Genomic DNA, 25,464 nt, shown 5'->3' on the forward strand with positions numbered 1-25,464 from the left:
ACCTCTGGCAACCTGTCATAACTCAGCAATGGGAATGACTGATTGTCCTTGCCTGTCCTGTCGCCCCTCCTTCTATATTTCATTTCTTGCTGGATAGCTGCCTTCAATGCTAGGCTTAAGCCTGATGAGAAGGGATATCTGTCTGTCTTCACAGCTGTCCCAGTGTTGTGTGCAGGGCTCATCATGTAAGAGACACCAAGTGGTTAGTTCAGAGTGAAAGTTGGCCAACACTTTAGGTGCAACCAGAAAGGAAAGGGTTTGATTGTCCAAAAAATGACAGAACAGTTCAAGTCATACATACAATGGAAACTATTAAAATGATGCATTATAAGAAGTTTCTAAGAGGATGGCAAAATGTTCATGTTCTGAGGTTAAAGAAAAAAGAATACGAAATTAATATGCAGTATAATTTCAACATGTAAACACAGAAAAGAAAGACATCCACATCTATCATCTATTTAAAACTTTTTATTTATTACCATTATTTTTACATGGCACCAAGAATTAAAAATGCCCCAGATGGGAAGTCTAAAAACCACCTACACAGAGAGGGCCAGCAAGGAAACTTGCTTGTCTCAACTATGTTATTGGGCAGAGGGAGGAAAATATTTGCCTAAGAATTTGAACTGTAAGACAGTGTTGGCGCTAGCTTGCATTTTGAATTCACATCACCAGCATGGTCTGAAGCACCTCAAGCAGAGAATTAAACTCAAAGTCAAGTCTCGGGTTGGTAGTGTCTCCAGATGACTGACAAAAGCAAACAAAAATCTCCTCTGTGAGAACTTGATCTCGGTGGGGCTGGCAGCAATTACGTGTCACCATAGCAATATTAACAAGTGAGCGATTCTATATCCTAGAATTGGTGAAATGGGATAAGCAAAATCTTAACAGTGGCCAACTCAGTAGTGAGGTTATAGATCAAAAATACTTTAATATACTTTATATATTTTGTAATACATTGTAGGTATATTTATATAATGTAAATATATTCAGTATTTGAGAAGGTAAAATAATTTTATTTAAATATTTAGATATATGGGGATCTAAGGGAACCCACTTTAAAATATAACATTTATGGGGCTCTAAATAAAATTACCCTTCATTCCTTCTTGCCTTTCACACTCGTTTCCCCACCAGAACTGTTCTAATAGCTAAATTCAATTAGTTCCCTTCCTATCATCTTGTGCAATTCAGTAGACTCAGAGAAGATAAATCTGATGGTCAGGTATAGAGCCTCATTCAGACTGTGAATGTGGGTTAAGAGGGGTGTCATCACGATTGTTAACATTTTTGAGCACCTACTATGTTCAAGACACTAGACTAAGCCTGGCAGGAGGGGCCAGCCCTATAGAAGTGTGAGTCTCTACTTTTATTCATTTGCTTAGTTGCAAATGCTCTTGAGTTATCTGTTAGACAGGCACGTTAGTTACCCAAGATAACTACTATGTCTGAAGATAGACCTGTGGCTGGTGAGCTAGAACATATACATAAATGAAGAAGGCTCTGGGTTTAGGGTTTGAACATTTTAGTCTTTTGTTTATGTAACAGATTGGTTGGAAGAGGGATTTTGTTTCCTGGTGTACATACTGCCTTAAGTTTAAACTAGAAGGTTCAGAGTGGACTTCACACAGAAGCTCAGGAAAATGACTCCCTCAAGGGAGAAACAAGGAAATCAGACCTAAAGCTGATGGCTTTGGAAATTAAAGATTTCCTGTGAACCCCCATTTTATATTTAGAAACAACATTTTGAATGCCTCAGTCCTTGGGGTAAATCTGGTGGCTAAATAATCAGAGGTAAGAAAAAGAAATAGAAATAGCTATTAAAATAATAAAGGCTGAGATGGGGGAGGCAGCCAACTCATCAAGGTTCAGGAAGGCCCAGCAGTTTGCACGCTCCCTGAAGGACCCAGTGCATTTATGCACTAGGTGCTACCCAGGGGATGTTTATGAAGATTCATATCCTTTGTGCCAGAGATACAATGACAACATAGTTTAACCCCTCTTCCCACAGAGATAATCGATGACTGCCCAAGGCTGCTGCTTCTGGGCAAAAACCAAAGACATTACAATAAAGAATCTATGCATTTTATCCTAAAAAATAGGGGGTGCCTTCATCACTTACGTATTAAGTTCAGCCCCTCTCCCACTCCACCAAGGGCATGTAAGTGACCTTCCACTGCTCTCGGTGGAGACTTGGTCCCTGAAATGAGTGAGGAGACCCAGAGAGGGTCCAGCAAAGGCCGGGGCGGGGCACTATCCAGCTCATTCAAGAGCATTGCCGGCCTGGATTATACACACAGAACCACTCCAGGCCAGATACCAAAGCCCACAGCTTTATCCAAGCTTCAGAGCCCCAGGGCTCCCCTCTTCTGCTTCACCTTCCAACACAGGCTAGCTTTGGCCCCTAGCCAGGATTACGTAATACCTATCATGGCCTGTGCGACCAGGGGACTTTCAAAGATAAAGGTGGCGTGTGAAAATTCACGGTGGTACAGTTATCGCGCGGAATCCTAGGGGAGAAGGCACCAGCACCCAGCGCAGGTAGACAGATCCAGGTGGATGCGCGTCCATGTCACCAGACAGCTCCCATACGCGAGCACACTCTTGCATCCATGCACTCTCGAACCAGGCGAGCAGTCCAGGAAGCCTGTGCGAAGGGCGCCTTCTCTGGCTCGGGGAGAGAGTCGGCTCGGTGGGCGCGCGGGCGGGGGCGCGGCAGGTGCGGGGCTCGGGCGGCGCGGCGGCCCGGGCCGGCCCGGAGAGGGAGTTCCCGCAGCCCGCCCCTGCGCCCGCCCCCCGCCGCCCGCGGCTCCTCCTCGCCTCGCCATGGTGGAGCGGGGAGACGCGGCGCCGCTGCTGAGCTGGGCCGAGGGCCCCGCCGTCTCCCCGCCGCGGGCCCCGGAGCCGCAGGCTGGGGGCCGCGGCTGGGGCAGCGGCGGGGGCGGCCGGGTGGCCGCGGAGCAGCCGAGGCGGCGGGAGCCCGAGGAGCTGGGTGCCGCCGAGGGGCGGCTGCAGTCCGGGCGCCTGGAGTTGAGCGATGTGGAGGAGGACCAGGTGGTGGCCGTGTTCGTGGTCACCTTCGATCCCCGCTCGGGTGAGAGACGCTCCGGGGGCTAGGAGAGGGGCGCCCCCCGGGCTTTGGGGCGGCGGGGGAGGGGCTGGCTGCGCGCGCACCGCGCCGGCACACCTGCACCCCCACCCGCGGGCCGGGCTCCCCGCGGCGCGCACAGGGCCTCCGCCAGGTCTGCGCGCGGGACTCGCAGCTTTGTTCGCGGCGCCCGCCGACCCGTTCTCCGCTCCGCCCAGTGCCTCTGATCGCAGATTCCCAGTGCGCGCCCCCGTGACCAGTGTTTGCACTTCTCGAGGATCGTGTGTGTGGCCGCAGGCACGCTGGCTTTTGTTTTCTCGCTGGGCTAAAAGATTCTTCCCGTTAAGGGAAGGAACCCCCATCCCCCCACCCCGCTCGGGGAGCTCCCTGTAAAACTGGCTGTCCTAAGCTTCCAGGTGCTCTGCTGCCCCGCCCGCCCCCCGCGTCACTCCCGGCTCGGTAACTTTACGGCGGCCAAGTTCACTTTCACTGGCAGCATTATTTTGAGGAATTAATGCCGGGAGCATTAAGGAATGGGGCTAAGGGATTAAACTGGAGATTGATTAAAGGAGAAGCCCCCTCAGGGAGGCTCTTTCTGGCCTCTTTGGGGAATTAAAGGGCTATTCCACATAATCTTTATTCTAACCGCCCAGTAAGAAAGAGTGCATCTTAGTGGCGAGAGACTTCCAGGGGTTGAAGAGCGAGTGAGTAAATAGCTCTCAGAACGCCTCGGGTGGTGGGAAGGGGCCTCTCCGTCCCAGCGCCGCGCTGCTCAGCACTGGAGGGAGGGGAGCTGTGGTCACGGTTCCAGGGTTCAGGAAAACCGAGTGGCTTTCTGTCCTTGACTCCAGTGGAGCTGCTGGATGCGGAGTGCCTATTAGCGAAGGAAGGTATTCCTCCGGAGTTCCTTTCCTGGCTCTCCAAGGATGAGCTGTAGAAGCCAGTCCGAAGATCTGGGGTGCAATGCAGTGGGAGCAGAAAGGGTTAGGATCCTGCGATGGACCCGGGATGCGCCTGTCCGGCAGGGCGACCTCACTTTGGGCAGGGATTATAACCCAGGCAGACGCAGGAAGAAATAATGACATGGTGTGGGCAGGAGCCTAGGACTTTCCTGCTCCTGTCTCTTCATCGGCCCATCCCAATGGCTTTCAAACATTTTTGACCGTGACCCACCATATGAAATTAGTTTTTCATCACAATCAATACACTCACGTACATACATATGTAACTGAAAGAGGTTTCATGAAATAGTACTAACCTTTCTACATTTGGTGCTTACTGGTGTTTCCTATTCCATATTTTTTTTTAATGCTCATCACATATGCTGGTTGACGCACATATGGTTGGGACTCCCACATAACAGTAGTCTGAAAAACTACTGTTGTTTTTTGACCAAAGTAACCCTTGTTGCTAGAAAAAAAACAGATGCTTTGTAGCTAATAATACTCAGTATGTCCTACCTCATCACCTGCAGGTAAATAGATGCAAGTGTGAGATTCATTCACAAGTGTTTAAGAGCAGCGAGAAGAAACAGGGACGCTAACAAGTCTGATGTAGTGTGGCTCTGGCGGGAGAGTCTAGGGAAGGGAGGGAGAAAAGAAAACCCTACACTAACTGCAGGTGGAGTTGATAAGACTGCAAAGCACCCCAGAGCCAGACCCTCGCTGGCCTTGTCAGTCACATCGGGTGAGCATGGTTTATGGATGTGTGTATATGGAGTGTTTGTGTGTCTGTGGGTGTGTTTGTGGACTGGTTTTCAAATTAAGCTCCATGTGGAAAGAAGGGGTTGTAACTGATACTTGGACACTTATTTTCTGCAGGCATTTTACTGTATGGTGTTTTGTTTAATTCTAATCAGCATCCTGTAATTTGATGATTGTTTATACCCAATTTAAATATCAACAAACACACCAAGGATGAGTCGGTCATTTGGAAATATTAACGAACCAGTAAATACTTGGCTTTAAAACCCGTTGTCTTTTTAGGACTGCCTGAACCTGTGTCCTCTAACTTTTCATCATCACTGTATCAAGGGAGTAGAGAGGATGGGGAAGAGGTGGGGAGAAGAGAGAGAGTGTGGTGTGCTTTTAACTTTGGTTGATGGTATTGTTTTTTGTTTTGAAAGCTGTTGTTTCCTGCCCATAAATTTGGTTATCTCTCTTTTGTTCCTCTATCCCAGTCCAAAATGATCCTTTACATCCTGTGATAATACCTGTATAAAGTTAACATTATTACCTTATTCTGCAAGTAAAAGGCGGAATGAATGCTACTGAGGTTCCCAGGGCCTCTAAGGGTCAACGTGAGGCTTCAGAGAGCTCCTGCTGTGTCCCTTGTGTGAGGAAGTCGTGGTCTGGAGGGTGAGGTGAGGGTCCTCTATTGGCCAGGGAGCTGGAGACATCACCGGGGCCATACTTTATGGGTCAGTGTCTTCCTCGCTTGGCCACTGAGGCAGCTGTGCTCTGTTGCTGTTTAATCTTGGTCCACCAGGATCTTTTCCCTTCCTTAGCCTGTGATACCCGAAGTAGTAAAGTGAATACTGGCTTCTTTACTTAAACAAGAGCACATCACAGAAGTTATCATGGGGGAGAAATTGTCTAGGTTTCTCTCTGTTGCCTGCTGTCCCACTCCCCCATGTCTCTCCCACCGTGTCCTCAGTTTCCCTCCATTAGAGTACCTCCTCCTTCCCAAACCTACCCAGTCATTTACTGCCCAGGCCAAGGATATCCCATTCATCTTCCCAGCAGGTATAGGTAACTGTCAGCATGTGTCCAAATCAGTGTGTGTGTGTGTGCAAGTGTGCATGCAAGAATGAGAGAAGAGAATCTCCAGCGATGGTGCAGCTGTAAGGGTGTGAGTGGTCTGGGTGGTGAAAGTGGACAGAAGGACTGTGTGGGAGGAGTGGATCCTTGGTGGGGAGAGTGGAGGGCAGTGCACGCAGCCATTTGGGCAGGAATGTGCAGTGAAGCTCAGGCTGGTGCATGGGAATAAGAGAGTCATTCTTCTTTTATACCCTCAGATGCAAGTTTTGGGATGCCCGGAACAGGGGGACTAGTAATGAAATGAGGTAGAAGCTGTCTTACACACACATGTGCACACTCGTGCACACACACACTCTCACACACACTCAGTCTTTATCTGGAGCAGGAAGTACCTTGGATGGTGGTGCTGGCCATCTGGGCCACAAAGCTGCCATTGAAACCAGGCCCAGATAGATTCTCACTCTGCAAGCCAGAATATTCCTTTTTCACTGTGTTCAACCCATATATTTAGAGCCTTGCTTTTTAATTTTTATTTTGCCCTTTGGGTTTCTAGGAAAATGTCGTTACTTTTCCCTGCCTAATTATGGGAAAAGGTTTTGTCATACTTGGAAGTCAGCTTGCTACCCCCATCGCCTGTCTATGAAGGTGACAGTGCTGTCTCACTTGTGACTGAGGACTTGCAGGTGGCCTGGGGCAGATGTGGCTTTGAACCTGTGACATAAGACACCTATGAATCTTCCTCAGTGGCCTGTTTCTTTGTAAAAGACTCACTCTAAACTGCTCCATTTTCCCCAGTGCGATTTTGTGGGTGTCTGGGGGAGATTCCTATGATGTGTGTGTTGTGTTGTGGTAGCTGGGGGAGGGGGTGAGGGCCTGGCTGAGGGGAGGATCCCCTGCCTAGATTGAAGATGTCTCCTTTCCCTTTGTTCTTCCTTGGTAGGGATGAATTACTACCTGTTCCTCAGCTTCTAACTACTGCCTGAATTACATCTGACACCCTATTTAATTTAGTGCATCTAAATGCTCCTGTGTTTATGTCAAATGACTGGTTAAAATCACACACACACTAGTTTTAATCTCCATGCATTCTCCATATAGTGAATGAAATAGAAGTATTTTCTGTTCAACTGTGGATTCAGTGGAGGCACAGTGAGGTTAGGGCCAGGTGCTGTCTGTCTGAGCTTAACTTGGAGTGCCAACCAGGTCATCTGACTCGTGCAAATAATAAATAGCTCCAGTCATGGGTAGGAAAGTGACAAGGAGAAGAATGGAAAATTTGGAGCATTTATGTTGTAATGCAAAGAACAGCCCTAAGAAGGGGTGGCTCACAAGAAGCAAAGAGAAGGCCAGTTCTGGCTGCCAAGAGGAACATCTCTAGGAAGGTTTAATGCTGCCTTGTCCTTTCTCTGTTGTTTCCAACCAGATGTCAGTGAATAGAAGAATTGTGGTCAATTTCCTTAATCCCACAATGGCAGAATCTTTCCCAGGCTGTCTATGATTCACCTGCTGTGGTTTTCAGGGAGAAGTCAATTTGTGGCCATCTGTTGTGAATTCTGTTTCTTCTCTTGCAAGTCTAGGGGGAGTAAAGCAGGAGTGGGAACCATAAACCTACCCGTTACTGAGGGCCCACTGTGTGCCAGGAACTCTGCTAGGGGTTTTAAGAACCTTGCTTCGAATTCTCCCAAAAGTCTTAATGAAATTCACCCAACAATAGTGATGAAAAACCAGATACACGAAGCTGTTAAGTCATTTTAAGTCACAGAGCGGAGAACGCAGAGCCCAGAGTGTATCTCACTGAGTATAGGAGCAACCCACCGGCTCTGCCTGCCTCTGCACACCACTGCCCAGGGGAAAACGATGCAGGGTCTGTGAAATGGAAGGGGATTTTTTTTTTCCCTGTAAAATTGACGCATTGGAACTCAGCCATGAATGGGCATGTGGCTGACTTGAAATCACCAGGGTTCATTTCTTCCTGCCTCGGATTTCTTCATACTGACCCTTTCTATTTTTGCTTTGCATAAACTCTCGTCCTGGGTGGTTTTCAGGACACTGAAAACTATGTAAGACCAAAAGTCAATATGGGCTGTTTACTTTTCTGGCATTGCAGTCTTAACCAAATAACGTGCTGAGGTTTCTTCCTTCTCGGGAATTTGGTGGCCCCTAGGAAGTGGTTATGTCATGTTGGGACCAGGAGAGCTCCTGGCTCCTTGCCCTTATTCCTGAGACAGGATTCCCTCTTACTTCCCTACTGGAATTAGGGCATATGTATATACTGTTGGGAAGAAACTCACGGGAAGAGTAAAAGTCAAGGCACATGCGGGAGAGGGGAAGGCCGGTGCAGGGTTGCACTCTTGAGGTCTGAAGGAGCTATAAAGGACATTCGCTGATGCAGCCACTGCTTGTGACAGGCAGACCTCAGGAGGAAATTCATGACTGGGAACCACCCTACAAGGAGGGAAAAGGAGGAAGGAACGTCCCCCATTAAAAAGAGGTTATCTTAGTTCAAGATCATAGCTTTCTCTACTTTAAATATTTTTAGATGAACTTTCTAATAGGCAGAGGCAGTGACAGCTTGAAAGGAAAGGAGTGACACACAGCAGCAATTCACTGGAGAATTCCGCTTTATTAGGGAAAGGTGCTGAGTTATATAGGAAGGGGCATGAGCTGATTGGGGTGTCACTTATACGGGGCTGGTGGCTGTTGGCTAGGTGTTGGGAGTGGGAGGGGGGAAAGAGGTGACTGGTCTTCAGGTGGCGCCGTCGGGAACCAAGGACCCGGGAGAAGCCAGAAGATCGCCATCTTACTGGTGGGGGCCCTTCACAGCTAATGTCTGTTCTCTCTAGACAAATGATGGTGGCTGAAACCCAAGTATGCCTGGGGATGTGGTCACTTCCCGTCTAACCAAATGGAAGGCAAGGCAGCGTTGTATGTGGATGGGGACAGAGTATGTCTCGCCTAGCATAGGAGCAGATGAAACATCAGGTGTGGGAGGCCTTGGTGCGCACAGCTGCCAGACTGACCTTCAGAGTGGCAGGGTGCAGACCATGTGTCCATCTATGGCCAGGCTCAGCATTGCCCTCTGGCTTCCCCCTGGGGAACTGAGCTGCCAACCGGATCAGCTGCTAGCCAAGTTCCTTTAAAGAGGGGCATGTTGCCAGTGCCTGCGCCTGGCAGCTGGCACGGCACCGCCAGGGGATGGTCCACCAGTATTTGTTGAGTGGCTGGCTGAATGTACACAAGGCGGATTGCCACATGGGTTTCTTATATGGCATGTAAACTCCTTATAAGTTGTCTTTGCAGCAGCTAGAGGTGAAGCGGGACCTGGAACAGGGTACCTGTGATAGGCCCAGTGGGTGGCCCAGGATGAGGGAGGGTGTGGAGATAGAAGGAAAGTTGGGGTTGGGGGAAGGCGCTGGGCAGTGGTGACTCCTCTCTCTGGTTGATTACCCCTGGGATGAGCCCTTCTGCTGAATCCTTCCAGGCCCCAGCTCCCTGGCTGGTTCCTAAAGTGCAGGGAGGGTATTTGGAAGGCCAGGGAGCTTACAGCGCTAAGACTGAGCCTGAAGTAGGTAGCATTCAGTTGGAGATTTTTCTGGCATTAAATAAGCTCACCACGAGGGTTGTTACTTTTCCACAATCACTTTAAGCCTCTGCAAGTTTCATATTTAAACTGCTTTTCAGTTTTTGAGACTAGTATAGTATTTCTGTTAAAGGACGACCCTTAGCCATGACGCTTCTTCATTCCTGTTTATAGCACATCATCACTGCAATTATTTGCTTTTGCAAAGCCCTTTAATGCTTACTGTGTGTCTTTCACATTTCTGTTATTTAGATTATGTTCCCCAATTTGCCTGTTGAAATTTTTTAAGCCTCAGAGAATAGGGTAGTAAAAATCTGTGTATCTTTCACTCAGTGTCCTCATATGTTGACTTTCTGCCTTATTTGCTTTATCCGTGTGCAGTCAGCTCTGCTCTCCTGTGAAATGGGCATTCCTCAGCATCACTGTGCTGTGAAAACCGCAGTGAAAGTCATGGACTTATGGGAAAATAGGGTCAGGGGCAGACACTCAGAAATTGTTAGTGACAGATAAAAAAGATAGAAACCTAATTTAAAAATGGACAGTTTTACATATGATAAATAGTTAATAAACACATAAATACTCAAAATAAGGCACTTTACCCTAAAAAAGATCTGAGGTTTGCAGATGAAGGTGGGTGTTGAAGGAGTGGAGCCTGGGGTTTCTCTGCGGTGGTGGATGCAGGGCTTTGTGACATTTGGTGGAAAGTAGTAGCGCCAGAGGAGATCGGCGGCACCACTGGCGAGGAGGGAGGCTGGGTTAACAGGCAGGTGTGTGCGCGACGCCTTCTGTGATTCCTCTGTGACTGGGCTCGGAGGGCTGCAGTGTTCTGTACTGTGAACCTTTTGATAGTAATCACATACCAGCAAACAGGAAATTCCCTTTGATCAAATTGTTTCCTAAATCTACTGCTTTGGAGCAAATTCAGCTAGCATTATAGCCGAACTGACTATGCATAGATACACTTTTCCTTTTTTGTGGCACTATGGGACAGTAACTTAGAGACATCATAACTTTTCATTTGTAAATAGGTCAGTTTGAATGGCCTAAGAATAGGGCCATTTTCCTATGTGACCATAATATCATTACTACCCCTAGGATAATTAATGTTGGTTAATTCATCTATTAGCTTGTTTAAAAATTAATACATTTTATTTTTTTAGAGTGGTTTCAGGTTTACAGAACAACTGAGAAGTCCACAAAGTTCCTGTATCCCCCTGCCCCCTCTTCCCCTGTGAACATCTTGCATTAGTGTGGTATACTTGCTATAATTGATGATATTGATGAATTATTATTCTCTGAAGTTCCGAGCTTACATTAGAGTTTACTCTTTGTGTTGTGCATTCTATGGGTTTTGATGGATTCCCAATGTTTCGTGGCCACCATAACAGCATCATACAGAATAGTATTACCGCCCTACAAATCCTCATTGCTCCACCTATCCATCCCTCCTTCCCCCCAGATAATTACTATCTCTATAGTTTCTTTTCCAGAATGGCACAGAGTTGGAATTATACAGGAGACGGCCTTTTCAGATTGGCCTCTTTCACTCAGCCATATGCACTGAAGTGTCCTCTGTATCTTTTCAGAGATTGATAGCTCCTTTTTATTGCTGAATAATATTTTATTGTATGGGTATTCAACAGACTGTTTTTCCAGTCACCTGTTGAAGGACACCCTGGTGGTTCCCAATTTTGGGCAATTATAAATAAAATTACTGTCAACATTCATGTGCAGGCTTTTTGTGCAGACATGTTTTTAACTCATTGGATAAATAAATAGGAGCATGATTACTGGATCATAATGTAAGACTATATTTAGTTTTGTAAGGAGCTGCCAAGCTGCCTTCCGAAGTAGCTGTACCATTTTGCATTCCCACCACCAGAAATGAACGGGATTTCCTGTTGCTCCACATCATCATAAGCATTCAGTATTTTCAGTGTTTTGGATTTTTGACCATTCTGATAGGTGTGTAGTAGTCTCTCATTGTTTTAATTTGTAATTCTCTGATGACATGATGGTGAGCACATTTTCACATGCTTATTTGCCCTCTGTACATCTTTATAAAATATGTGTTTGCAAATATTTTCTCCCAGTCTGTGGCTTGTCTTTTTATTCTCTTAACAGGTTCTTTCACAGATAACAAATTTTTAATTTTAATGAAGTACAACTTAATAATTTTTCTTCATGGATCATGCTTTTGGTGTTCTATCTAAAAACTCTTTGCTAAACCCAAGGTCCTCTAGATTTTCTCTTATGTTTTCTTTTAGAAGCTTTATAATTTTGCAACTTACATTTTGGTGTGCTATTTACATTGAGTTAATTTTTGTGAAAGGTGTAAGGTCTGTGTCTTTTTTTCTTTTAAACAAAAGGAAAAAGATTTAAGTGCAGCTCACCCCGGGAGACACTTACCAGGGTGTATGCAGCACATCTGATTCTTATCTGATTTTTTAAAATGTGGACATCCATTTGTTCCAGCGCCATTTGTTGAAAAGATTATCTTTCCTCTGTTGTATTACCTCTGCTCCTTTGGCAAAGATCAGTTGACTCTGTGTGGGCCTGCTTCTGGGCTGTCTGTTCTGTTCCATTGATCTATTTGCCTAATCTTTCACCAGTATCTCACTGTCCTGATTACTGTTTCACGGTAAGTCGTGGGGTCTGGTAGTCAGTTCACCTACTTTGTTTTTCTTCAGTATTGTGTTGGCCCTTTGGGGCCTTTTACCTCACCATGTAAACTTTAAAACCAGTTTGTCAATATCCACAATAATGTGTTGGGATTTCGATTGAGGTTGCATTTAATCCACAGCATAAGCAAATGTGAAAATCCCTTTGCTCAGATTGTTCCCTTTTGTCTCAGTTGTGTGGACACAAGTTCAGCAGGCATATATCAGAACCCATTACACAAAGATACAGATGCACCTTTTCCCTGAGCCATTTAAAGTAAATGCAGGGGTGGTGATACTTCACTCTGAAACACTTACGTATAAGCCTCCGAAGAAGGACATTTTCCTACATAACCTAGGATAATTAATATCAATTCATCAAGTAGCTTTTAAAAACATGCCTCAAAAAATATGTCTTCAATAAAGCTAGGTTTTTTGTTTTGTTTTGTTTTTTTTAATGCTTGTCCTGTGCTAAGCACTGTGCTGTGTTGAGATGTGAAGATAAACGAGCGAAGTTCCTGTGTTTAAGAGTTCAGTGTCCAGGGGAGACAGACATCTAAGACAATGATTAGACCAGGCTGGGATGTGGGCCGTGGTAGCTTTATCTACTTCCCTTTCATTCAAGGAGTGTGTCGCTATTCCCAGAATGGTGTTCTGGGGCCCATGCTCCATTCCTTGATTCACCAGCTTGGCACGGCCCTTTCTCCCCAGTCCAGAGGGACTTGTAGCTGGCAGAGGGCCATTCACTCCCACTGATTCTCTCAGTTCCTGTGCAGTGAGGATTGGCCAGGCACAGAGGAACGAGGCACAGAGGCTGTGGGAACCAGGCCGAGGCTTTAGTTTACAGGTCAGCGGTATTAAGTAACAGATGGTCGTGAATACCAGCGACCCAAATGAATGTAGCTTCATCAAGATGGGAGTTCATCTCTTCTTCATGTAACAGTCAGGAGACGGCTGGATCCTGAATGCTGGCTCAGATCCGTGGAGTCATCCAAGAACCCAGACTCGTGTTAGCTTTGCTCCATCATCCCCTCGGTGATGTGTAGGCTGGTGCCCTCACCTGAGTGGTTCAGGGTGGCTCATCACCACATCCGCATTCCTGGCAGCAGGATGGAGGAAGGCGCAACATATTCTTTCCCTTTAAAGTGCATTTTAGAAACTACACACCTCACTTCTGTCCACATCCTCTTGGCCAGAATTTACTCATGTAGCCATATGTATATGCAAGAAGATACTGAGAAGTGTAGGTGTCATTTGGAAGGCCATGTGCCAGGCTAAGAGTAGGAGGCCCTGTTCCTTATAAGGAAGGAAGAGTGGACATGGAGGACCAATTTGCAACCCCTTATATGCTAGCATTTCTAAAAAAACCAAAAATTCCTTCTATAAAGTTAGTCCCTTAAGATACTCCTTAAAAACAGGTTTATTGGCCAAATAATTTTGGCAACATTAGGCACTGTATTGATTTCATGGAGATTCACCACACAGACTAACATATTAAAGCCTCTGAGAGCTTCTGCAGCAAAGGTGTGTGTCTTTGTTTAAGCTCAGATAATTTGGTCAAAGTCCCTTTAAAAAATGTATTTTTTGCTGAAGCCCTAGTGATTTACATACACCTTGGGAAACATTGATTTGGGAATTATTGGATGCTCCTTGCTTTACAGTGATGCAAACATTTTTTACAGCAGTTCTGCTCGTAGGGATGTAATCAACAGAAATGGGTACCCATGGCATCAGCCAAGGTTTAATCAAAGGAAGAGAACCACTAGGAGATTAATATGAAGAGATTTACTGCAAGAATTTTGTCTTACACAGTTGTGGGAGTTGGTTAGACAGTCTGTATCAGTAAGGCTGGTGTTCTAAGTCTAATGGAGCTTGCAGCCTACTGGGTAGGCAGTTATGGAAGAAGAAGATAAGGTTAGGAAGGAGGAATGCAGGCAGGGTGGACGGGAACCCAGGTCAGTCTGTCACTGACTCCACCCTTGATGATGTGGGTGTCCTGATGAAGCTGACGCCCTTCATTATGGGACGAAACACACAGCTGACTTCTGAGTCAGAGAAGCTGAAAGGATCCAGGGGAAGGTGGATCCAGCATGTCTGCAGGCCTGGCTGCCACGCCCTGCGTGCTGGCCTGCGGATAAGCAACAGCGCCCACAAGCTGCCTGATGCCCCTGCACCCACGTCCTGACGCAAACACTGTATGGCTGCTGCTTCACTTCCGCCTGTGCAGTCTCAGCTGGAAACACATGAGGAAAGGAATTCTGAGAAACATCATTCAGTCTAGCCAAGCTGACGCATTACAATCCCCCCACACCCATGTATTCACTAGGGGACAAGTACAGGATTGTTTATGGTGGTGGTGTTTGTGACAGCTTCAAACTGGAACTAAGCTAAACACGCATCAATAGTTAAGTAGATAAATTATGTTACACGCAAGGACAAAAGTAATAAATGAACAAACTACTGCTCTGTGCATCAAGGTGCTAGAAGAGCCAGGCTAGGCGAGTGAAGGGCGCTGCAGCCCTGTCCCAGGCTGTCCCTTTCCTAGGCTGGCCCCCAGTCACCCACATGGCATGAGGAGTGGGTGGTGATCCTGTAGGTCTGGGGTGGCTCTGGCACCTTTTTAGGTTCCCTGGGTGTCCAGTGCACTCATAGGCCACTAGACTATGGAACAGTGGACGTGGGTGGTAAGGGGAAAGACAGGAATGGTACTCAAAACCATACCTTTATGCCCATGTTCACCCCTCTTTCAGAGCATGGCATGCTTTTTCTTCTCTCAACCCGGCAGACACAACCTTCTGGCCTTTCTGTTTTATGAAATCTTAATCCCCCTTTTCATGCTTTTTACTTCAGCGCACTGGTTAGTTGGTGGGATTCATGATTTGAAAGTGCCCTAGGCTGTTGAACATGGGAGGGGGTGGGGGGTGGTCCTCCATGACGTCCACAGGTTTTGGAGCCTGGATCGGGCACAGGTGGACTGGGTAAGCTGTGCCTCGATGCCCAGCACGGTGATCTGAAAGCATCGTTGGCTGGAATTGTTGATGGCAGTTCCAGTGCCTAGGACAGTAGGGCTTGGAGTTGATGAGAGAGAATGAAATCCCATGGTCCCTCCCACCCGTTTACGCTCCCAGGACCACTGCACCCTCTGGGGCAGGCCACCCCAAGCCCTGCCGCTTCTGTTACCCCACCTCCGACTCTCCACCCTTCTGGGTCAGTTTATGTACTTGTTTCTCCCACCCAGCTGAAGCCCATTGGTGAGGAAGTCAGACCCCAGCGCTTGCTCAGAAAGCCCTTGCTCAGAGTACAGGGGAGCACGTGAGCCTCTGTCTTCAGGGAATTCTTACCGCCCTTGCTGCACTGGTGGCTTGGGGAATTCATCTTCACTTCTGTTTTTCCCCTCACTGAAGCTTGAACTACACAGCTGGACAGGAATTACAGGGGAGTCAGCTCCTTATTTAGAATTGTGCTCATTTTTCAAATGAAATAAAGGCTCTAAGAGATTTTACCAAAGTTCACATAGCTTGTGGATAGTGAAACAAAGCCTTGAACCCAAGTCTAACCTGGCGTCAGTGCCTGCTTGTTTAACTTACTGCACTGCTCCCAGGTGGCGGGTCTACCTGCATGATGGGAGTCCGGGCCAGGACTGGCATTTCAGCTCCGGACGGCCAAGGTGGTACCCCAGCCCTGCCTGTCAGATGCTACTCTGAGCAGGCCTCCTGCATGTCTCAGTGTGTCCTCGTATGTAAAAGTGGAGAAAGATGAAAATGTGATGATTGTACAACTCTTTGCCTTTACCAAAAACCACTGAATTGTTTGCTTTACATGGGTAAATTGTATGGCATGTAAATTATACCTTAACAAAACTGTTAGAAAAAAAATAAAAATTAAATTTCACAAGGAGCTTAGTATTTTTATTTTGACACATTTTGAATATGCAAGAAAACAGTAGACAATATTCCATCATGTTCTCGCGAGCCTCTAGGTAGCGCTGTTACTGTGCAATTCTGATCCTCTTGGTTCGATGGGTGCTTGACATTGCTACGTCTTAAATTCCCATGGTATGCTTTGTTGGAGCATTACCCCCCCCACCCCACAATTGTAATCACTGGTTGCCTTGTCTATTTCTGGACTCTGACCTTGAGGTCAGGGCCTATGTCTTATTTGACTTTGTAGCCCCAACCTCCAGCTCTGTAGATACTTGGTAATTAATGATGAATGCATGTGACCCCAGATTCTGGAAGCAGGTAACTGATGGCTGAACCTTGGAGAAGGGCCTCATTTGGGGACAGAGGAGGAAGAGTTAGTGAAGGAAGCAGAGCTACACAGATCAGAGTGTTCTGTTGTGGGAACCAAGGAAAAAGGGGAGAAGTTTTTGAGGAATTAGCAAATGGCACAAAGAATCAATGACAATGTGAATTAAAAAAAAAAGTTTGGTGTTTGTTCAGGTCATTGGTGGCTGTAGAATGGAAGCAGGATCTCCAGGGTTTAAGGAGAGAATATGAGAGGAGGAAATGGGGCCGAGGGTAAAAACCTGCACTTAAACTTGAGGCCGTGAAGGGACGGGCATTTGGAAGCGACTAAGCAGAGTGGCAGAACGGAAGACGGTCTCTGTGCGGGAAGAACTGTGTGCATTTGAGGGCAGAGACGGAAGAGTCCTTCAGGGCCCGTCTCTAGGCCCTGGGGAGTAACTCGGGGACTCCACCAGCATGTGGAGACGCGCGGGATGAACCCCTGGAGCATCTTGCTGGTTCAGTCAGCAGGACGTTTGTCGAGAAGCCCAGGGTGCTCAGCCCTACCCTGATACCCCTCTGAGTGGTTTTGTCTTGACTTGTCTCCTCCCCTTCCCGCAGGGAACATGGTGGAATGGTGCTTACCTCAAGACATGGACCTAGAAGGCGTTGAGTTCAAGTCTATGGCCAGTGGGTCCCATAAAATTCAGTCTGATTTCATGTAAGTACTAAAGTGCTTCTTTACTTTCAGGAAGCAGGAACTCCTATCATAGAGGTTCTCTCCCTTTCAAGAAATTACTGGACCTCCTTTGAGGTTTGGCTCTAATGGAAGAACGGAGTTGCAGTTCAGTCTGGGTTCACTTCAGACATTTATGTGCTAATGAGGAGGGCCGGGGTATAGTCCTGTGTGAGGAGGAGCATAAGGGTCATGGAGTAGCTTTAATCTTTGGGTCATTGGGCTGAAACCGTGACTGGCCAAGTGTGAGGAAATACCTCCATGTGCTCTGTTGAAAGTATCAGTGACTCAGGAACTGAGGAATGAACGTGGTTCATGCTAATGAAGCAAGTGCCATGCTAGGCAGGCCCCGAGATGCGAGTGCAGTTCCCCGGTCCAGGCTCTGGGTGCTCTGCGGAAGGCGAAGGAAAATATCCACGCATGGCCGCGGGCAGTTGAGCAGCAGCCTTGCCAGAGGCCAAGTCCTGGATCCAGCCATGGTCCCTGACGAGTTCCCCCATCTCTCTGAGCTCTGGTGGTCTCATGTGTGCAGTTGAGAGGCGTGGACCGACCGTTCCCTTAAGGATCTATAAAAGTTTGTTTGCAGGCTGAGTTTGTCCAGTAGAGCCCTGGACACAGTGACTTGTTTTACGTGGAGCTGCATCTCAAAGTTTCCAAAAAGAGCAGAACAAAACTTGTGTCTGATTTCGAGCCACACGGCACATCTGCTCTGTTCCAGCTATTTCCGCAAGGGGCCCTTCTTCGGCCTGGCCTGCTTTGCCAACATGCCTGTGGAGAGCGAGCTGGAGCGCGGCGCGCGTATGAAGTCCGTGGGCATCCTCTCGCCGTCCTACACCCTGCTCTACCGGTACATGCACTTCCTGGAGAACCAAGTTCGGTATGTGGCTTACAGACGAGCAGTCGGGGGAGGGGAGGGGCGGGCACGGGGTCCGCCAGCTGGGGCGTCTGGGCTGAGCCCTCAGAGCTAAAGGGTGTGTGGGCCCGACAGCGGACAAGGGACAGGCCCTTCCTGGGTCATCTGCGCTGTGCTTCTCGCCTCAGTGGGGGCTCTTTGCTGCAAACAGTGCCCCGCTTCATACTCTTCACACTACAGGGAAAGCCGAGGTAGATTTTGCTCTCAGTTTATATGAATTACTGTGATCAGTTTTGTTTAATTAAATAATCTGCTGACATGTACATAATCTTTGTTTACTCTAAACCACAATAATTACCTCCTTACCCAAGGTAGGCAGACGGACTCTAGACATGTTTAAACCTAACCATTTATTATTTGGGGCGGTTATTATAATTTGGTGTAATAGGAAGGGAGCTTTTAACAGAAGCAGCCAAACTATTGTATTTTTTTCATTAAGCAAGTAATCTAATTTCATTTCACGTTTGAGAGAGAACTCTATCCCTAATCCCTGAAGCGCTATTAAAACTTGAGCACATTTGCCTCCTTTCTTGTTTGCGTGTGCGGATACTTTTAAAAGAACATAACCAGCATCACACTATATATACACTTTCATAGCTTATTTTAAAATTTATCATTATTTTCATTGTTCATGTACTCTTCCCTGATCATCTTTGAAATAATGTGAAATTTGTTGTTTGTGGAAAAAATGTGGAACACTTTAAAATTTGCATGAAAGTACAAATGAATTTTTTTAAAAACTTCTAACAATGAAAAATCTTAACAATGAAATATCCATTGTCCGTATTCAGTGAATGCCATTCGAAAGCAGAAATAATTTTACAAAAATAGGATTAATATTTTGTAATGATTTAGTTTTATCAAATAGGATGGCTTGAAATTAATTTTATTTGTATATATCAAAGGAAAAGAGTAATTGATGGAATTATCAAACTTCAAGTGAATATTTTTTCACAAAAAAATAAATTACTTGAACTGTGCCTCCAAAGTTAAGACAAAATTAAGAAAAACACAAAGATAGGATATCATTCTTGTTCTTATTGAGAAATAGCATATATGCAGTAAAAGTGCGCAATCCTTAGTATAGACGTCATTGGCGTTTTTAAATATATTTCAAGTGTATACAAGAGTCTGTGATCTTATTCCTCCTCTTCCCTACTTCATATCTCACTTTTTTTATTGCAAGATTTATTGCATTTAGTTCCATAATTAAGATCCCCACCGTTCTTAAGTCTGTTACATTTTCACAGCTTCATCCAGGGCTTAACTGTGGCTCGCTCCTTCCTCAGTTCCCGATTGGATTTATTACTGGGTTGGATTTTGCCATTAAGTACTTTTTTACCCCCTGAAAGGCTCATGGACGCTCCTTCCTCTGAGATCTGGCTTAACCACACTGGTCTGTTTCCTGCACTCTCGGCGGCCGAAGAGAAGCTGCTTCAGTCTTTCTTTCCTCCTCTCAGGATATAGTCGATCTGCTCTGCTGACTTCTGGGATTAGTTATCCTGATCTGTCTAGATACTCACAGCTTCTTTCTTTATCTTTGATATTTCTGAACTTTTTTTTCTGGGACAGTTTATCTCCTTGGACTTAAGATCGGTGTTTCATTTTTAATTTTAGGAACCTATATACTCAACTTTTCCATTCCATTTTTTTTTGTTCTTTAGGAACACCACTTAGGCTTATGTTTTCTCTCCATTGTCCTCCGTGTTTATCATTTTGATGATTATTAATAGCACTATAATGCTGGAACTGTCCCGTAAGTTTACTGGATCATTCCTTGTGGTTGAGCATTTAGCATGTTTCTAACTTTTTAAAAATTAGATGCCCCTTTACATTTGGAGCTGTGGTACACACCTGCATCTTTTTCTTTATTTGAAATGTGTCCTCAGTTTTGTGTCTCAGTAAAGATACTGTAGAGTTAAAAATAAAAGAACGCTTTTTGTTGGGATCCTGACATTTTTTAAAATTATTTTTCTTGTTGAAAATATTAATTTCCCAAATAGGAAATACATTCTCATGGTTCAAAAGTAAAAAGTTATAGAGGTGTTATATTAATTAGGATCTAGCTAAATAGTAGTAACAGAGGCCCCAAAATGCAGTAGCTCAAATAACATAGAAGATTCTTTCTTTCTCATGTAATAGTGTAGAGGTGGGCAGGTGGTCAAGATGGTAGTCGTTAAGTGGGTGACCCTGGGACCAGTTAAAATTCTGAAGCTTCTGTTACAAACAGGAAGAAGGGAATAACAGATCTGGGGAAGAAATTGTCGGGGTCTGTTGCAGCTGGCCCCCCTGGCCACCAGTATCCATGTACACTTTTCTTCCCAAGGTAAAGGACATTCCTCCCACCTCAGCAGAGAGATCATAGAGTCTCATGCAGTCAATGCCTCCAGTCTAAAATCCAGGACTTCTGTGCCATATGAAACAATGCTTTTCATTAGATCCAGAAATGATTCCTTTTGAGAAAACCTGTAAAAGAGTAGACAAGTCCACCCACTCCCTACCTCCCAAATACGATATAGAAGACAGAGTGGGAGCACAACAGAAACTCTTGTTTGTAAAAGGGAAGGAGGAATACAAGCAGGAATTCAGTGAAATTCTGCAGAGCAGGGATGACAAGGACTCCCTGTCCTGGCGGAGCAGTATGCCGCTTGGCAAATCCAAAGGTCAGAATCTCCTTTTCCATTTTTCTCCGTGGCTTCTGGGTTTATATGCTGGGAAGTTCTTTATCCGTTTTCTGCCATAACCACTTCTGAATGTCGCACTGGAGAACATGCCCTTTTGGGCTGCATAGCTTAGAACATGCTTCCTGCTGGTGTAGCTTTGGGGGTCTTTAAAGGTTGAGAAGTCACAGGCTTTCATAGGTCAGGCATACGACAATACAGATCCTTCAAAAATTGAATAGGCTTCTGGTCTCTTTGCTTCCTAAGGTGGTGCCACTTTGTACCTGCAGCAGCAGGAATGGCCCGTTTGGCTGTACTTACAAAGCCAGAGGATAGCCTGGTTCAGACCAGTAGTGAGGACACCGGGGCCCAGAGGCAGGGCAATGCTTACCTCAGGTGCTGGTCGGGGAAGGCTGGGTGAGATGCAGCGGGCATCTGCGTGGTCACATGAGCTCTGTTGCAACAGCGAAGGGCGTGGGTTCCCGGAGAACTCTGGAGTGTCTTGTCCTTCAGGGGCTTCCTCAGTCTGGCCCAGAAGCTTGTGGATTCAGACCAGTAGCATATATTGTTTGAAATGTTGCCTGGTTTTTACAATGTCATGTCTCTTGGCCGGTTTCCATAGCTAGGTTGGCCTGCATTTCAGCGTGGTAATTTCTGAATCTCTGCCTCCTTCTAGATAAGTCTCCCCTTTTACATCATCTGTGAAGCTCAGCCCTCCTTCCAGCCCTTTCTGCCTTGTTTCAGTACCTTTTGGTTTATCTTGGCAGTATGGCTTGATAATTAATCTTGTTTACTACAAAATCTAGTGTATTTAAATTTTGAGACTTTCATGCAATGGGGGTTTAACAATTTATCCAGGTACTGCTAGTTTATATTTGTGCCTGTGTTTGTATTCTAGGTTCTGTGTTACTGCGTGGTCCACTGCATCAGACAGGATCCTGACTCTAGCTTTCTGTCTAAGAGACTCTAATTTAGTAGTGAGCTTTTCCTTAGAATCGTGGCTCAAATACAGTGTGTAATGTAGTCAAATAGGAAAGAAAATTAACTGAGCAGCAAATCAACAACCTGGAAAATAAAAAATATTACACAAATTACCCTTGCACTAGCCCCCTAAACTTTAATGCAGAAAATAAGAGTATTAAAAATACAGTTAAATGATTGTCACTGTTCTTTCAAGGAATTAAAACCTAATGAAAACACCTTTGAACTGAATCATCTTTGTGTTCCTTTGTATTAATCAGTTTCACCAATTTGACACACATCCCTGAAGACTATCTGCCATCTTCTCAGAACAGTCAAATATAGCTTAGCCACCATGCATGCCCCGTCTAGCATACGAACATTTATAAGATGAAAGAAATGGTTATAAGCAGCCCCCATAGCCATTTATTATTATATCACATGGCTCCCTTCCTGTGCAAAGCTGAAAGGAGCATGTGCAGAAACCCCGAAATTAGACAGCTGTCACTCAGGGAAGAACTTATTTTAATAATCATTTTTTAAAAATATAGTTGATGTTTTTTTTTTCTTCTTAAAATGCAGATTTGCAGGAAGGGCTCTTGCAGGGCTAGCCTAGAATCCCCCCCTCTTGCCCCCTGTTCTCAAGCCCTCCTGTGCACTGCCAGAAGGCTGGGAAGGAAGGGGCCGGATGTTTTGTGAGTGCCACAAGCTATGCAAGGCACTTTTTCTACTGTATTTCATGTAGCTCTCAAAATAATACTGAGGTGATATGAGTATCTCCGTTTTAAGGAGAGGCAAAAAAGTGGGTTTTGAAAAGTTGAGCAACTTGCCTGAGACTCCACAGTGAGGAAATGGCAGCTGTAGGCTTCTCTTCGGAGCTCTGAGTCTCTGCGGAGCAGAGGTGGCTGAGGGGCAGTTGGCGAGCGGTCGGACTGTGCAGAGCCTGCACCAGACATGCTGGTGTTCAAGTGGGAAGGAAGCCAGCAGCGCCAGGCTAGGGGGGCTGCCTGTTTAGCCACCCTCTTCAGGGCCAACCATAATTAGGGATGCCTCCCTTTCTTCCATAGAGCTATATTTTTATTTTTTTTCATTGCAGTATGATAGAACTTGTAGAGTTCCAAGAAAATAAAAATGGGCTCAAAGACTTGAGTGCCTTTTTTTCCTCCCTGTATTTGTCTTCTAGGGCTGCTGTAACAAAATCCCCAAAACCAGGAGACTTAGCGCAACAGAAAAGAACTGTCTCAGAGTTGTGGGGGCTGAAAGTCTGAGGTGAAGGTGTCAGCTGGGCTGGTCCTGAGCTGGGGGGAGATTCTGTCCCTGCCTCTCATACCTGCGGGTGGTCTTTGGGGCTGTAACTGCGTCATCCTGTCTCTGTGTTCATGCCCATGCTGTGTTCTCCTGCATGTGTCTGTGTGTCCAGATTTCCCCTTCTTACAAGGACATTGTTGTACTGATTAGGACCCACCCTAAGCATCTCATTAAATTTGGTTACCTTTGTAAAGACCGTGTCTCCAAGTGAGGTCACATTCTGAGGCACTGGGGATGAGGACTCCAGCATGTCATTCTGTGGGGACATTATTCAGTCCACGCCACCCCATTAGACGTAGTGCTCCGCCAGCCAGTACCCACAATGCTCCTGTGCTCGACTTGGAAGCCGGATTCTCTGTTGTCCAGATGGTCCAGGGCCGCAGGGCAGCGTTTTGGGGTTGGGGGCTAGTTCACAGGGCTCCCTGGAGCCAAGTCTCTGCCGGCCAGGCAGGGTGAGAAGGAAGAGATTCTGAGCTTTTATTTATTACTTGATGTAGAAATTAGGTGCCCTTAGTGACATCCACTTATAATTCTTTTCTCTTATTTGAGGCATTGATGGCAAGCTTCCTCTTACTCTTTTAGAACAAAGCAAGCAGGCATGATTTCTAAACAATGCACAGCTTTAAGCCAGGAATTCGTGGCCCTGCCAGCCCTGCCAGCCCTGCCTGCTCCCAGCTAACAGCCACTCTGTGTGAAGTGCACACAGCCCTAGGCTTACCTTGCTGGAGAGCCCTAGGCATTCGTCACAGCCTGTTAATCCCGCCTATTTTGCATGAGAAAGGGGATGTGTTCATGGTGCTGTCCGGGGGTATCACACCCCTCCCATGAGCTTTTCCGAGGATCTTCTGAAACACCAAAGGGGAGGCATCCTAGGCAGCCTCAAAAAGGGGGCCTTTCTGGTTCTCAGGGCCTCTGCAGGAAGTGTTTCAGCCCTCGGGGCAGGGCGGGAGGGGCAGAGCTGCTCCAGAACTGTTCTCACCGGGCTGTGTGCTTGCAGGCACCAGCTGGAGACGCCTGGGCACTACTCTCATCTGGCTGCGTTTTACGAGGATAAGAAAGGGGTGCTCCACACCGGCCCGGGCCGAGGCGGCAGCCTGCCACCCGTCTGCTGGCTGCCTTCCATCCATCGGTACATGTACCCTGAGATGAAGGTGAGGTCAGCGTGCTCTCCCACAGGCCAGACTTGCATCTGCTACAGAGTTTCTGATAATTTTTTTTAATTGACAAGGGAATTTATCTTTTGGGCTCATGTCATAAGTCTGCTTTTGATAGAATAGGATTGTACCCTAAGCATTTAGGTTCCTTTAACATGTGAGGCAACAATGCACTTTCTAGATATTTCTGTAATCATGGTACACAGCCATATACAGTGATGGGCAGGCCAGCCATGGTGGGCTCCTGTGAGGGAAAGTGAGCTTGATTCTGGTTGTCTGCTTTAGAGATTTTTAAAGCCAGACAGAACTAAAAATATTTGATCTCTTCAGAATTTGATGAAGAGGTAAGGTGTTTCTTACCATATTCTTGATAATACTTTGTCTTTTTTTCTGGAGTACTTCGCCTTTGTCTAAAATATGTTTGTTTAGGGTTAACACATACCCGGCCAAGTGTTAGGTGTTGGGAAGGCACAAGACGACCGTGAGAGCTCCCCTCACCCTCCTCCTGCCCCTGCAGGTGGTCACAAGATACTTCAGTGGAAACCGAGGGCTCCCTGCCAGAGAATTATGCTCTGGGAAGGCATCTTGGAAGAGGAGTTGGTCCCTGAAGGATGTGGCTAGGTGGGGAGTGAGGGAAGCGGGTTCCAGACTGAGAGGGCACGACTGCAGCTGGAGCCGCAGCCTGACACCTCCTGCGAGTTAGGCATTCTGTCCCTGTGCCTGCTGCAGCACTCCATTAAGTAAATGTTATTTTTTTAAGCCCTGTTTTGCAGATAAACCAACTGAAAGTTCAGTGACTTGCTTAAGGCCTTACAGCGAGTTGGAAATAGAGCAGGATTTAAACACAGGACTGGTGCCTGAGCCAGTGCCTGCTCCCTACCCCACTTCCCTGCCTCTGCGGTGATGTGGACCTGGGAAATCACCAGGCCAGCACAAGGATGGGAGCGGACTGCTTTGATTGGGGCTGAATTTTTATGTCTGCTGGTTAGTAGAGAAAAGATTATAAAAATAGGTTGGAATCAGGTTGTAGAAAACCTTAAATACTAGATGATGGAACTTGAACCCCAATAAGTGCAGGTTAGGGTTCTTGTCAGGAAAATATAAACTGTGTTAGATATTTTAAACTAATTAAATACAGGGAAGCAGAATATAGGAATTCGAAGGAGCAAAAAGGGAACAAGGTAAGCCGATGTTAGTAATCACAGACAGCAGCTTCCACCCAGTCTTAGTTATCTATTGCTGCATTATGAATTACCCCAAAGGGAATGGTTTTTAAAGAGCACATATTTATTATCTCACAGTGTCTGTGAGTCAGGAATCCCAGCATGGCTTAGCCGGGTCCTCTGCTTCACGGTCTCTGGTGAGACTGCAGTCAAGGTGTCAGCCAGGGTCAGGGTCTCATCCGAAGGCTCGACTGGGG

The 25,464-nt window shown here is 46.3% G+C and overlaps 1 protein-coding gene across 3 annotated transcripts in view; it reads left to right on the forward strand.

Moving 5' to 3' along the window:
* Window positions 1-511: 511 nt before the first annotated feature.
* Window positions 512-25,464, forward strand: part of DENND11 (DENN domain containing 11) — a 38,853-nt gene continuing 13,900 nt past the window's right edge. For 2 of the 3 annotated variants that reach the window (XM_036994572.2, XM_036994573.2), the window contains exons 1-4: window positions 2,803-3,094; window positions 16,935-17,034; window positions 17,768-17,926; window positions 23,888-24,041. In XM_036994572.2, coding sequence (XP_036850467.2) covers window positions 2,827-3,094; window positions 16,935-17,034; window positions 17,768-17,926; window positions 23,888-24,041 — 681 coding nt within the window. In that variant the 5' untranslated portion in view covers window positions 2,803-2,826. Of the gene's footprint in view, window positions 2,542-2,802; window positions 3,095-16,934; window positions 17,035-17,767; window positions 17,927-23,887; window positions 24,042-25,464 lie in introns of those variants that run through there. The other variant, XM_017646747.3, reaches the window with a different exon arrangement.

Source organism: Manis javanica, chromosome 6, assembly GCF_040802235.1.
Source record: "Manis javanica isolate MJ-LG chromosome 6, MJ_LKY, whole genome shotgun sequence".
Taxonomy (NCBI): domain Eukaryota; kingdom Metazoa; phylum Chordata; class Mammalia; order Pholidota; family Manidae; genus Manis; species Manis javanica.